The 15869-nt window shown below is 39.6% G+C and overlaps 1 protein-coding gene across 1 annotated transcript; it reads right to left on the reverse strand.

Annotated features, from left to right (window-relative positions):
- Positions 1–420: 420 nt before the first annotated feature.
- Positions 421–1294, reverse strand: LOC121677352 (charged multivesicular body protein 5-like). The gene is made up of 2 exons (XM_042055932.1): positions 1170–1294; positions 421–949 (listed from the first exon to the last, which is right to left on the reverse strand). The coding sequence occupies exons 1-2, from the start codon at positions 1292–1294 to the stop codon at positions 421–423; spliced, it is 654 nt and encodes a 217-aa protein (XP_041911866.1).
- Positions 1295–15869: the final 14575 nt, after the last annotated feature.

Consider the following 15869-nt stretch of genomic DNA (forward strand, 5'->3'; position numbering starts at 1 on the left):
ATGTGTACTTATAAATACCTTGCTAACCATTCCAGAAACAAACAAACAAACAAACAAAAAACGAAAGCCAACCAAGCAGCCAGTGTACTAGGACAGACTCCTTCTCCTCTCCAGGGGCTAGCCCTTTTCCATGCTGACTTGATAATTTTACAAGTATTCATTAACCTTTAAGTCAGTCTTTCTTAAGAGAAAAGGAATCACATTTTAGTAAAAGAAGACTTCTGTCAAACAATGAGTTTCTTAATGGAAAAATAAAAACACAGGAGCAATGTAATTAGCTTTTCCCTCAAAGAAAGGAAAGAAACCCAAATCCGTCTGCAAATTTGGAAGTCTTTTTCATTCCCAGGGTGTGTATTTATTTTTTTATAAGGTGCTAGGATACTGCAAGTCTACTAAGGAGGCCTCTGCAGCAGTTCAGATTCATCCATCAGCACACTCCATCCTTGCCTCTTGGTCAGTAGAAATGCTGTCTGGAATTGCTGCTACAGAAATACTGGCTGGAATTGCTGGAGCAGATGCTGCTTTGTACAAGTAAGAGCTTTCTTCATCAGTCAAAAGCTTCCCGTCCTGTGCATTCAACTCTGCTCCTAGCCCATCTTCATATATAATGCTGGGCATGCCTAGCACCTGTTGAGTTCCTTTTGCACCTTCTGTCATATCCTCCAATAGGTCCTGTAAATCCTCAATCTGGTCAGCCTCACTAGCCTGTGCCTTCTTCAGTGTCTTTACTCCCAATGTCATGGCATTAACCTTGACAGGATGCTCTCTCATCTCCTTGATACGGTCCTTGTATTTCCCTAGCTCAGCACCCAACCCTGAAATCTTACCATTTGACTCTGCCCTGCCCTGCACTCTCTCACAGCAAGCAGTCCGGCTGGACAGGATAGCCTTGAATTTTGTGTTCCCTAAGAATTGATTTACCTTGTCCAGCAGTGAAGAAAAGCCCACACTGGGGAAAAACCAGAAATGGGACAGAAATGTCTCTCTCTGCTTAAGAGAACAGGAGATGGAGACTAGTTAAACAATTAAAGGCAGTCTTCAAATCGGACTCTTGTCTTTGGCCAGAAGCAGAAAATGTGTTTGCTTTTGTCCTAGCCAGAGTAGATGAATGCCAGAACAGGGCTCCAGATTCTGCTTTGGCTTCTACTCATCTCTCTTCCTTTATGTACCCAGATAAGCACCCTGTCTGAAAGTCACATGTGAGACATGAGCCAAGAAGCACCTGCATTTCTTGCGGGTGGGCTGCCTGAATGGACCAACTCACTTTCCAATGCTTGTCCCCACTTTCTGTCATACCCTAAACTAGCGACATGTCAGCCACTGTTGCTATAATATAGTTCTGCTTCCTCTCTTAAGTGCTCACCTATGAACATGCAATAATTTTCTTTCTAAAATTTACCTTCTGAGGTTCATAAATGTCATCTTCTAATTGGTAAAATAAGAACCTGAGATTTTAGCTGTGAGCTTCTGCCCCTGAACTTCCAAGTTGACGTGCATGAGTCTACAAAGCCTCTGTTGTACCCCAGTGCTCCCTTTCTCTGACTGCTGTTTCTTTTCACCCCATTTAAGTCTGTCTGCAATGCCTGCCTTGGGTCACAGGCTCAGCCTTATGCCTTGCCTTTCTTGCTCAATGGTAACCCGAAAGCCTTGTTGTTGTAGTCTGGCTTTCGTGGTAATACCATGCAAGCTGCCAACAGAGGGGAGCAATTAAACAGTCCTACCCAGATGGAACAGGTATAAACCACAATTACTAGCATTCAAGATGTACATCAAGGTGCAAAAAGTGACAGATCTTGGTGGCAGTCAACAGCTGTCTCATTGGACTTAAGACCCACTAAACAGGAGGGAAATCATGCCTGGAAACCTCACCAGCTTCCTAGAGGTAATGAGGTCAGGGACACTTAAAAACAATCTACTTTGTTAGACCAGCCACTTTGGTAGACCACCGCAATTCTTTACTACATCCTAAGTCATATACTGGTGAGTAAATTGTGCAATGGCATGAGCAAGTCCCCTGGAAAACACACATACTCATACACACACTGTACAAACACTCATATACCCAAACACATAATACACTCATATATGCACACATGCTCACACACATTTTCACATGGATTCATACACTTTCATACAACACTCACCTATATATAGTCACACACTCATATACACTAGCACACTTCCATCCCTACACATATTTATGCATTCACTCCCCCATACTCAATGCATAGATAGAAATTCTCATACACACTCTCACAAATATATTCGTACACACTCACTCGCGCATACAGAAACACACACTCAGCCCCATAGTAACCCACTTTCATACACCTAAATACATTCATACACAACCACTCTGTCACACACACTTTCCCATACACACTCACATACAATCATTCTCACACATTCATACAATACACACATACTCTCACACACACACTCACATATACACACTCAGACACATATACATACACCCCTGCATGAATACCCACACCGTTACATTCATATACACACCCACACATATTCACATGTTCTCACACACACTCATACACACACCTTTATATTTATATACACACTCACACATTCTCACATACATTTATATAAGCTCACTCATACATACTCTCATGTACACATTAAGATACATGCACACACACTTCTCACTCCACACTGACATACTCATACCCACCATAGTTATGTACACATACCCAAACATACGTACACATACTCTTACACATACACTCATATATACCCCCAGTCATGTAGTCATATCTCACACAGATGCACACACTCTTATATACACATATGCACACTCACATTCATGCACACTCACTCACTCTCACAGGCACACAATCTTGCCCACATATACTCACACACACATATACATATACTCTCTCTCACATACACTAGCATACAAAAAACTCACACCACAGTTATGTCATGCACACACACTTACACACAGTCTCACATGCTCACATACCCACACTTAAACTCATTCACACACACACACATACACAAATATAGACACATTCACGTACACTTAGATACAAAGACTTACACAGAACAAAAACTCACTGTTAAGAATGAAAAAATAATTCTCAACTTACTTTTCTTTCCCCTTTTCCCTTCCTTGATTTTGGCGAGGAGTCTAGTGGGTGTTGGCTATGAGAGAATTGGAACGGCAAGGAGAAAATAAGACTCATTGACTGTGTTGTTTTGATGAGTGCGTGAAAAGAAAACAGACATTTCTCTCTGTTTTACAGAGATTTAACTATGCAATATGCATTTAATTAAGCTTGCTCTGCCTGTTTAGATGTGGCTGCTGTGTGTGCACGTGTGTGTGTCTGCGCGTGCATGTGTGTGTGTCTCTCTCTCTCTGTGTGTCTCTGTGTGTGTTGCTGGACATTTAGTCTGGAGCCTCACACATATTAGAGAATTACTCTCTCACTGAGCTCCACCCCAGCACCAGCCCCTGAATGAAGCTCTTTGGCAAGCACTACAGTGTAGTAAAATCCCCTGGATCAGGACTAGAGAGGACTGGCCTTCAGCTCTTCTTCAACTGACCATGTGAAATCATGTATTAAGAAAAAAAAGGTGGAGGTGTAGCCTCAGTGCTAACTGGTTTCCCTTCTTGATATGTATTTAAAACTGCAAAAATACTTTCTCTCCCCTATTAATGCTTTGGTTGTCTACAGTCTAAAATTTTGAAGATGTGATACAACAAATGTTCTGGCTGTCTGATTGTAAAAGCAGCATAATCACATCACAGAAGACTTGGGAAATGGGAGCAAAAGGCAGTACTTGTGTGTTCTAACTTTTCGTGGTTCATGTGAAGAAGCAGGCAAGCATCCCAGACCACAGATCAAAGAAAGGATTCCACCTAATCTTGTTTGGCGAACCAATGAGTTTCCGGGGTTATTTCAGGAGCGTGGGTGAGTGAGGGGGCTGGATTACAATAGGGCCTGTCCCATCTAGGATGACAATGTGGAAGGATTGCAACCCTGAGTCCCCGAGTAACTTGGCGGCAACCGCATGGAAAGAGTTTCCTCTCATGGTGTGATGGTTTAGTGCTTCTACGACTACCCCAAAATGTCCCTTAAATCTTCTCCCCCATAAGTTTTCTCACTTTAAAAAACAAACAAACAGTGGACTTGGTGAGTCTCTCCCACTATCCAAGAAGGGATGTGTAAATCTTGAGGAAACATGACCTGCTTAACAGCCTACAGGAGCGTTACTCTATTACCAACTCTATTACTCTATTATTGCCGCGAATGAGCACAATGCTATTCTGGTTATATAAGGTTCTTTTTCTGTTTCTTTTCTTCCCTGGTCATGCCTTAACACTTTCTCTTCTGTAAAGGACTCAGATTCTTTGGTCTCAGTACTTCTCAGGGCACTTGCTCTAAAAAGTCATGGCTGGCATTACATCTGCTTCAAGGATCTATAGGTCAGGATTAGACTACTAGATAGGTTTATACTAATGTCTATTCATTCAGAAATTTATTCTAAGATATAAAATGGTATATTTTCAACTTTATTAAGTAAATGCTTTAGTGAAATGCCACTATATTATATATGATGTTGCACATCTCTGCATCAGTGTTCATATTGAAATTGTAAGACACTGCACCGAGTCTCATCAGCAGGAGATTGGTGCCTCCAGGCAAAGGTTTTGGAGAGAGTATAGAAGCCTTCCCCCACCCCCTTTGCACCAGACCTTCTTCTTTGTAATAATGGAATCAAATTGATAGTCTCCAAGATTCATTTGCATCCTGGCAATATATTGTGAGAGCCATGAATCTGACATTTCCTTTCCTTACAACAGAATTACTTCTAGACAGAAGTGCCTTTGTTAAAGATGTATTGTGTATGACTGCAGTCCCATGGCAGTTTTTCTTATACATTTGCTAAAAGAGTTGTAAAAGTATATATTTTCTTGTACATTTAAATAGTTATTGGAATGTTCCATTATATTCTGATGTATAATATAATAAATGTAATTTATACTTATATACATATATTATATCGTAACGCAACCATTTTGGCAGAAACAGAGGGATTCTAAAGAAAGATATTTGTGACCCTCTTTAGTTATTGGATTCTTGAAACTCCAGTCCATAAGAATTTGCCCAGAATTCTCATACTAAAAGAAGAAAAAGGCAAGTGTGATGTCTGCCATAGTAGGCACTTGTTTAAAAGGAAAGGACTTCACATAGCTGTCAGACCATCTTGCAGGAGAGACTGGAGCTCAGCGCCGATGGACCACACTTTAATTAGGACTGCTCATTTTGGGCACCTTTTTGCGGTTTTGTACACCTTTTGACTTTCTTTTAAATTTATCTCAGGTCAAGGCTCTGAAGATGGATTTTTGGATGGAAGACCAATCTTCCCAATGAAGCGACAATGAATAAATATTTCTTGATTTTTATCACTATTATCCATCTTTAATTAAAAAGGCAAATTTCTACTGAAGATAGGTGTCTGAATGTCCCTTGTTAGGGCTGAGGCCTTTGACACTACAGGTCAGGTAATAGTAACTATAAGCTCTTATGGTGAATATAGTTTTCTGGCATGTGTGTGTTCCTTGGTATAGTGAATAAAACTGAATGAGGCAAACTTATCAGTGTTTAGAAAATAATTTCTTATTTTCAGAGATATGATTCTTTTTAAAATTTATTTATTTTATGTGCACTTGTGTTTTGCCTACATGCATGTCTGTGTAAAGTTGTTCCCCTGCATCAGGAGTTACAGACAGTTGTTAGTTGTCATGTCAGTGCTGGGAATTGAACCTGGGTCCTCTGGAAAAACAGTCAGTGTTCTTAACTGCTGAGCCATCTCTCCAACCCCAGACACTGAACTTATTTCAAAGACTTGAACAGCAGTTAGATAGTACAGTATCTTGCAAACAAAATGATGTTTCACACACTCTAGTTTCTCAACTAAAAGAAGACCATTTTTAGGTTGGAAGAAATTATCAAAGGATTAATTTTTTTATTTGAAAATCACAGAAAGCGTTTTGCAGCCACTGAGGCTGGGACTGTGGCTGAAAGGCCCCTCACATCTCACTTCTCTAGAGACTGTTGTCTATGTTAGGAGGTAGAACTTCAGTAGGACACTCACACCGAGTTTCTGGGATAGAGCTTGAACAGGTCTTCTCAGAGCTGAGCAGCACATGCTGGCCATGGCCATTCAGTCTCTCACACGAAAACACCAGCACAGAGACCAATTTCCATCTATAGGTTCCACTTTCAAAGGAGCCTTCGAATATTTGATGTCTTCTTTCATTCTGCAGTTCTACTTTTTTTTGTGCAATCATAATCTCCCCCCTCTAAGATTTGATAGTAAAAGAAAATGGAATCTTCTGTCAGATGATTTTTTTCTAAGTGAAAAGATAATTGAACATGAAAAGGATGGAAGAGGAGATAGACTCTAAATGAAGTGTTCTAAATGGAGAATCAGACCACGAAGATGTTCACACTCGGAGTTGTTCAGTTTTGTTGCTCGACAACCACTTTTTCCTCAGTTGGTTTCCTGAAAACAGCTTGCACTGGTTTGTAAGAGTCAATTGTTAGCTTTTTAGAAGTCCTGTTGGTATCTTGAAGGAGTGAGACTTGGTGACTTGAAAACCAGCAAAGGAGCACTTTTTCTTTTTGTACAGTCTTTCTCTTTTTCTCCTCTCTATCCTTCCCTCTCTCTCACTCTGTCTCTGAGGTTAGGGCTGAAAAATTCAATCATTAGTACCCAGGTGGCTCCTGAAGATTCTCTGTAAATCAAAGTATATCCTTGGGTGAAAAAGATAAAGGCTGGGTAAAAGAATGCTTTTTCAAAATTCTGAGTTTATATATAGTTTCAGAATTTCTCCCCAGTTGAGTATATGTCAATAAAGGAAGACTTCATTTAAAACTGAAAAACTTTTTATTTTATTTTTAGGACAAATTTCTTATAAGGTTTTTCTTTATGCCCCAGAACTTGAATCTAGAAATCTCTTGGGCTGAGACTTAAACTGAAAGGATCATTCCCTGCTCTCCTTGGTAAATGCTACTCTCATCCCAGGCCACATACAGGGGTCAAACAAAAGGTTACTACAGTTTAACAAATTAAAGCAATAGCAACTCAACATCTCATTGCCATGTAGATACTGGAGGACTCCGGGGGGTGGGGGTAGGTGGTCCTCTGTGTAGGTCCAGAACCTGTCTGTCACACTGGGCTCTTGGGAGCTGGAGCACAGCTGGTTTTCAAGACCGTCCATCCAAGTTGTTTGTAGGATCATTGTGACTGGACTGACTGCCCTTTCCCTTAGTGGTCTCTCTCCAGCGTTTATCTGTAGTATGTCTTCTTTACCATCATAGCTTGAAGCTACGCACCAAGTTCTTGCTTCGAATCTCTCTGGTTTCCTCTTCTTTAACCAGTCAGACAACACTCTCTTTTCGGTTGTTTTTGTGGATATGTGAGACCCACCTATGTTTCATTAACTCAAAGTCACCTGATTTGGTAACTTAAACTACTCTGTAAAGTTCCTTTACCATATAAGATGACAGATCACATATGTCATGGTTCATTGTGTTTTATAGGCTTGAATATTAAGGCAAAATATCTTCAGGGCCATCTTAAAATTATTGCCACCAAGGTCTTGTCCAAGTTTTATTCCACTAGGTCTTTTCTCACATTTTTTTTAACAGTCTTAGAGTCTTGAAGTATAATGAGGTGTTTTTCTAAATGCCTTTCTTTTGAAAATGCCAACAGTTTCTGACAAATTAAAGGTCATATTCATATTGTGTCATTAAAATCATTATCTGTGATATGATTAATTGTCTTGGCATTCAATAAATAATTGTACTTACATTTTACATTATTATATGAAAAATACTGATTTAGAACCATAAGAATATTAAAGTTATTAATTGATTATAATTGCCCTAATCTCTGCCTTTGATTATCTCATCAATTTAATGACATAAAATAGCTTCAATTTATAAAAGTAAGCCACTTTGAAATTTAGCGTGTGCTTTTAAAAGTTAAAGGTTTCTAAATGGTAACGTGATCTTCTGATTCAGAAAATATAATGATATTAAATATTGCAGTGTGGAAGTTAGAATTATTTTGTGTTCAAAGGAGGAAAGTTTGACAAAACACTGTTTTTCCTCCAAAGGAAAACAACTCAAGGTAGTCAACGTTTGCCCCTCTAGAAACTCTTTGTGGTTGTTAGAAAGTGCTAGCTCCGACTATCCTTTACTTCCTGTCTTTCATATTGAGAGAATGAAAGAGTCAACTATTGAGCAAACTATTGTGACCCAGAGTCAATAATATTGGTATAATGATCCATACTATTGATACCCCTCATTGTTCTCTTGGTCTACCCAGGAAAACAGAACTTTAGACTTTGTAATTTTATCATTATGATTAGCATTATTGGCACTCCCAATCTTCACACATCCTTCGCCTTTTCTTCGGGGATGGCAGAATCCTTTTTGCCAGGACTTTAGTCTTCTGCTAGGCATCGGATGCTCTCTTCCTGGAGAAAAGCCGATTGAGACAGATTTATTCTTGGCATTAAAACTCTCAAGAAATAGCATATTAACTTCTACTACTAAGATCTTTGGAGTTCCCCAGGCCCCAAACTTTTTAAGCCTTATTCTATAAATTTTCTTTAATATTTTAAACTTTCAGATTACGAGTTTTTTTCCCTTTTTCTAACTGACCAAGAATTAATTTTCTGTTAGTTCCAGCCAAAGACACACAATTTAGATATTCATTTATCTGTGTGGAAATTCAGTTATATGCACATTAAATTATACTATCATGTTACTGTTCTCAAATTCCCTTTTTCAAGTCAGTAAGAAGAGAATTGGTGGAGTACGCTAAGTTTTGCCTACTTGCTGTTTTGATAATTAACTAGTGGCTCTGATGCGTACGTAAATATTCAGTATATTTTCTTCTGTTACTTAAACCTCTAGCCCTAAAGAATAAGAAAAAGGTGCAGAGGGCAACTGTATATGTTTTTGTTTTCTTTTTTTCCTCTCCTCCTTTCTTTTCCTTTTTTCCTGTTTATTTCTCTATAATAATCATATTTAAAAGGGAAATTATTGAATAAAACTTGGCATGTTGAAGAACTTTGAATGTCAGAACTACAGGGTAAGGGAGCTCCAGGGAAGTGTATTGACGAAGAAGACAGAAGCAATTTTACGTTGTGACGTTTCTCACATAGCTGTCATATTTAGCTTGTGATTTTACATCTTCTTACTAAGTTGGTAGTTTCTAAAGATTTCTCTAAGAAACTTATAACTATTCATTTGTGCTATGAATTGTACAGATTTTTGTGTGAAATGTCAGCCAGTTTTTAGAAATGACCTCTCTTTACTTTGATTTTCTGTAAAATGTACTTTTGATAATTATAGAACATACTGTGCTGTTTCTGGGAGACCAGAAAAAAATAAATTATGTTTGCAAAATACAGTTCACAAGCACAAAGTAGAGGACATTGCAGATGATAATAGGATTTATATCTAAAAAATGTCATGCAAATTATACCACTAAAAGGATAAATAGAATGAAAAAAAGAGGTGTGATGATTAGTTTTAAGTCAACTTGATGCAAGCTGTGGCCATCAGAGAGGGGAGAACCTCATCTAGTCAAATCTCAGCTGTAGTCAAACCTGTAAGACATTTTCTTAATTAGTAGCCAGTCAGGTAGTGTCAGTTCTATCGTGGGTGTAGCCACCACTGTGCGGGTCATCCTGGGTTCTATCAGAAAGCAGACTAAGCAAGGCCATGGAGAGCAAGCCAGTAAGCAGTACCCCTCCATGGCATATGCATCAGTTCCTGCCTCCAGGTTCCTGCACTGTTTGAGTTCCTGTCCTGACTTCCTTTGGCGATGAACAATAATATGAAAGTATAAGTAAAATAAACCCTTTCCTGCTCAGCTTGTTTCATCACAGCAAGAACAAGCCTGACTCAGACAAGCAGAAAGGAACAGTATTAGAAAGAGAAGAGTCGTAGAATGTCTATAAAAGTAAATGGGAAAGAATAGAGTCTCAGATGGTTGATTGACCAGTGAGCCAAACTAAACCTTGTAGTATACATTTCTGAGTTAATTTCTCTCTGTGACTTTGAAAACTTCAACTCAACTCATTTCCTTCCTTGAGCAAATCAAATCAGTACAAACTGGAAACAATGGGCTCTGGGATAGTTTATTGCTTTTTGCCAGACTATGCTGCCACCTCACCCCATTCATTCTTTCAACAAAAAGGAAACCCATCAGCTTCCTTTTTCTGATTTTTTTTTACTATGTGCATTATACAATTGTATAAGCTGGGCTGTGCTTTGATTCTTATTTTAGGAATGATCTTTTCTATATACATTAAAAATGAGTACAGCGACTTAAAATTCAGTATATCTTAATCAGTTCAGATGACATAAAATTCAGAGTTGTGCAAACAAGGACCACAGCTTTACCCTCCAGTGCCATCAGACACCCTGGCATTTTCTGTCTTTCTGCCACACCTTTTTTTGTTTGTTTTTTGAGACAGAGTTTCTCTGAGGCTTTGGAGCCTGTCCTGGAACTAGCTCTTATAGACCAGGCTGGCCTCGAACTCACAGAGATCCGTCTGCCTCTGCCTCCCTTCTTTAACGTCTTCAATTTTCTACTCTTGACCATAGAATAGTTGTTACACCATTTGTTGCTAAGTCCGAGTTTAATTCAGGGGAAAGAGCAAATGGAGTGACAGATAGGTTTTTGTTCATTGAGAATAGCTACATGTGTTGAAGGGAGGATGCTTGTTCATTTCCTGGTTGTCCAGACTCCCAAAATAACCACACAAAATCACGGCTTGGCCCATTAGCTCTAGCTTCTTATTGGCTAACTCTCACATCTTAATTTAACACGTTTTTATTATTTTATATTTTACCATGAGGCTTGTGGCCTACCATGTGTGTCTTTGGCAGGCTCCATGGCTTCTCTCTGACTCTGCCTCCTTTCTCCCAGCGTTCAGTTTAGTTTTCCCGCCTACCTCTATTCTGTTCTGCACAGGCCCAAAACAGTTTCTTTATTAACTGGTCGTATTCACAGCATACAGAGGGGAACCCCACATCAACATGTCAGCCTGTCTATTGGTGTTTATCATTATTCAGGTTGTGTTTAGGCAACAATGTCGGTAAGAATTCATAGGTATAGCTTGTAATATTTCTAGGAGACACAGTCTCACAGCAAACTCCCAAATCCTCTAGCTCTTACATCTTTTCCTACCCCCCTCTTCTATAAATGATCCCTGAGCTTTAGACGTAGGAGTTGTGTTGTAGATATATCCCCTGGAGCTGAGCTCCACAATTCTACACTGTAATTGGTTGTGGTTTTCTGTAATGGTCTCCATCTGTTGCAAAGAGAAGTTTCCTTGATGAGGGGTGGAAACTCCATTTATCTGTGGATACAAGGACACATATTTAGACTGTGGCTATGGATTATGCTGGTTTATAGAAGTAGCAGTTGTAAATTCTTCAAGATCCATGACTGACTGTAGTTTTCTAGGTTTCCAGGAGTAGGCATTATTTTCTTCTTGCTGAGCAGGAGGGATTCAATTAGAGAAATGGGTTACTACCAAGGTATGCGTGCTACTACTGCATCACGAAGGTTGTCATGCCATGCTGATTATTGTTGTGGCTAATAGGCATCAGAGTTGGGTAGAACTGTTGGTCATTTGCTTCTTTTTGAGGCTTTCAGGACACCTTTTGTACCATGAAAGCTAGTTTTGAAAACATATACATACATGAAAATAACATTAAGCATACTAAGCAAGAAATACATACATATACATATATACATATATATACATACATATTTACCTACATATACATATTTATATGTATCAATAATTTTTAAAAGAGGCCATGAATTTAAAAAAGGGAAAGGGGATACATAGGAGGGCTTGGAGTGAAGAAAGGGAAGTGAGAAATGGTATAATTATATTATAATCTCAGAAGAAATTATTTAAATAAAAATAACTACATAAACTGAATGGCATACGTTGTGTTCCGGGGTCCAGTTGATCGGTGCTCAGGTCACTGGGGTTGTTGTTCTGAGGTCTGCTGAGCTCCCTTGTGTATCTCACATTCTTTTCCAGGCTAGAGAAGGCTGGCATGACTGGCACAGTTCTGCATTATTGACTTCATGACACGGATAGAGGACTTTCTATAGAGAGGTACAAGGACAGGAAATAGAAATGTAAAGAGGGTTAGATTGGCAGATTATTCTGTCAGCTGAAGCAAATTACATGTATGATCTCACAGTCACAGTTGGGAACCCCAGCAGGATCACATGACAAATACGGCTATGGTAGCGTTGAAGATAACGTTTGGGATCTTAGAGCAATTTGTCATCAACTGCCACTCTAAACCACACAAGTGAGGCTGGAAAATGAAGACATTTACCTGGACATGTTGACAAGATTCTTTTTTTTCCTTCTGTCTTCTCTTCCTCTTCCCTTCTTTGTCAGTGAGCTGACAGTCATCTTTCCCTGTGTAGTGCTGTGGAAGTTTGTCATCAGTGTCCCTAGATCTCTTTGCCAGTCTGCCTTTCTTGCCAAGTGGGCATTTTTTACATCCTGATCATGAAATCCTGAAAGAATCTTACTTCCTGGATGAATTTCTTGCTCTTCCAATGTCCTCTTTTTGCCCTTTTCTGGGAGTTTCCCTGAATCTAGAAATCTAGAGCCGTTTCCATTATCTTCCATTTAATGTTGATCAATAGCAAGTAGAAGAAATATGAAAGAAGAAAATTAATAGTATTTTTTCAGATGTTAAAATAAAGGATCACAATTGTAATTTCATTGGACAAAATGTGGTAAGCAAGAAACAAGATTTTATAAAAGATGAAAGAACATATGACTTATAGCAGGAGACAAATCAATCAGTAGAAATTCCTGGAAGCCTAATGTGGACAGGGTTCCTTTATGTAGTGGTTATTGACTGAAATCAGCAGAAGTGGAGAGCAAGGCACAGTGGGAGTGTCCAGATTTTTACTGCTTAGGAAAGATATGAACAGCAACAACAAAGACTTGAAGACCCAGCTTGTAGCCAGAATCAGTGAGCAATGTTTATGGCATTTGGAGACAATTTTTTTTTTATTTCCATCTCCTTCCCTCCTCCTACCCCCTCCGTCCCCTCCTCCTCCCCCTTCCCTCCCCTCCCCTCCCCTCCACCCATACCTCCCCTCCCTCCTTCTCAAGGCCAAGGAGCCATCAGGGTTCCCCACTCTATGCTAAGACCAATGTCCTCCCAACTCCCCCCAGGTCCAGGAAGGTGATCGATCAAGCTGAGAAGGCTCCCACAGAGCCCGTCCATGCAGAAGAATCAGAGCCCAGAGCCATTGTCCTTTGCTTCTCAGTCAGCCCCCGCTGTTGGCCACATTCAGAGAGACGGGTTTGGTCGCATGATCCATCAGTCCCATTCCAACTGGAGTTGGTGATCTCCCATTAGTTCTGTCCCACCGTCTCCATGAGTGAACGCACCCCTCTCGTTCCTGACTTTCTCCCTCAAGTTCTCGCTCCTTCTGCTCCTCATCAGGACCTTGGGAGCTCAGTCCAGTGCTCCAATGTGGGGCTCAGTCACCTTCCCCATCTGTCGCCAGCTGGAGGTTCCCTCACGGTCCTGACTTTCTTTCTCATGTTCTCTCTCCTTCTGCTCCTCATCAGGACCTTGGGAGCTCAGTCCGGTGCTCCAATGTGGGGCTCTGTCATTTTCTTCATCTATCGTCAGGTGGAGGTTCTATGGTGATATGCAAGAAATTCATCAGTATGGCTATAGGAACTGGCCTTTTCAGGCTCCCTCTCCTCAGCTGCCCAAGGAACTAACTGGGGGCATCTCCCTGGAAACCTGGGAACCCCTCTAGGGTCAAGTCTCTTGACAACCCTCAGGTAGCTCCTTAAATTAAGATATATGCTTCCCTGCTCCCATATCCACCCTTCCTATATCCCAAGCACCCCATTCCTCCGAGCTCCCCCCGTTCTCCCCTTCACACTTTTCTCTCCCCATCTTCCCTTGGCCCAGTCTTGCCCAACCCTCAAGTTCCCAATTTTGCCTGGCGATCGTGTCTACTTCCAATATCCAGGAGGATTACTATATCTTTTTTTGGGAGTTCACCTTCTTATTATCTTCTCGAATCCTGGAAAAATTTTAGAGAATTAGTCTTTGATGTGTTTTAAGTGTTTCTTATAAAACCAACGCTCTACATCAAATCTTAAGTAATATATCTTCAATATTGCCTGTTCCCATTATTTTAGAATTTCTCCAGACAGAAATTTGGTTGGTAAAGTCAAGAAAGATTTTGGCACCCAAACAGAGCACAATAATATATACCTAAGTGTAATTTATAAAACAATTAGAATATCTTCCTTTAAGTTTCAGATTTTAAGAGTGTTATAATTATTTGTAATCCTAGCTATTTTCGATTGAATATATTTGTACTGGAAGTCTATATTTTGTTGAAAAGTGTAAAGTGTAAACATAAAGCAATAATAATAAACCCCAACAAAACAGTAATTGGGTGACCCAATTTCTGTGATTGGCTCTTACACCAATTTAACGTACAAACTTGTATGTCACTTAGTGTCTCTAGGCTCATTTTACATATCTGAAAAGCTGTGGAGCAATCATTTATTTATTTTTATGTTCAAATATACTTTATTTTATTAGCTCTTTGAGAGTTTCATAAAATTTGTTTTGATCACATTCACACCCCAGTCACCAATCCTTCCTCACTTTATGCCTCCTTTCAAAATTGTGTCCTTAAAATCATCCTTTGAGACAAATTTTTGCTACTTAAATATTTTTGGATGCTGTGTCCTTTTACCTGAGCATGGTCAGCTTATCAGGGGCTACAGTTTCAGAGAAAATAATCTCTTCCTTTCTCAGCAACTAATAGCCAATAGCTCTGTGGCTGTAGCTGGGATTATGTGCCTAACACCTTCTTCTTCATTGAGAAACAATTAAAAAATGCTTCATATTCTTAACCATTATATATTATTACTGTTGCTCTATATTCATTGGAACTTAAGGTAAGATTCTACTACTGAAAACACTACATTCTCGAGTCATAAAACATGGAGAAATCAAGCTGGTACTGACCTTGAACCTACTGGCTAACTTACATAGTACTGGATACCATCATGCAAGCTCCTGAGGAGAAAAATAATTATGAATCATATCCAGATGCGAACCCTCTGAGTTATAATAATGACTAGCTTGCAAATGTCACTGGGAAATGGGGGCATGAACACCATGGAAGTAAACATTCACTTTCTGATTGGATGCATATCCAATATTACACATGGTAAAGCCCAAACCTGGCATCGTTATTAGACTAAGACCCTATGGCTAGGCAGGTCAAAGGCCCTAGGGAAGATCCTACTACTATGATGGTGCTGAATGGACTTAGTACTAAACTTACTTCTGATGACTTATCATTATTCCCATGGACCATCGCTCATTCCTCAATTGAGAGATTTTATTTGCAGCAGATAGAGACTAGCACCTGACTGGCTAAGGTGCAGGGAATGTGGAATTTTTCAACCCTACAGAGTAAACAGATAATACAACTCTACTCTCAAGGTTCAGCAATCATTGTAGAAGAGGGGCAGAAAGAGCGTAAGAGTCTGAGGCGATAAATGCATACAAGGAAGCTTTACCTTCTCTACAATCAGGACAACTATACACACAAATTCACAGTGGTTACAACAACATGTTAAAAAAAAAACTTGTGCAAAGATGAGCCAGGCCAAATAACATGAGGCAAGAGGAATTGAGCACACACTCCACACCCATCCTTGGAGCTATTGATAAGTATTACCTGCTGGCAGAGGGAAAGAGAGTTTTCTCTAAGAGTGC

The sequence above is a fragment of the Arvicola amphibius genome, chromosome 11 (genome assembly GCF_903992535.2).
Source record: "Arvicola amphibius chromosome 11, mArvAmp1.2, whole genome shotgun sequence".
NCBI classification, from domain to species: domain Eukaryota; kingdom Metazoa; phylum Chordata; class Mammalia; order Rodentia; family Cricetidae; genus Arvicola; species Arvicola amphibius.

What these genes read in the sequence shown, in the direction of transcription:
- LOC121677352 (XM_042055932.1), bottom strand. Translation starts at nt 1,294, where the DNA reads ATGACAGAAAGTGGGGACAAGCATTGGAAAGTGAGTTGGTCCATTCAG. An exon ending in CAGACAGGGTGCTTATCTGG is followed by an intron (nt 950 to 1,169) that starts GTACATAAAGGA and finishes GTTTTTCCCCAG; the next exon opens with TGTGGGCTTTTCTTCACTGC.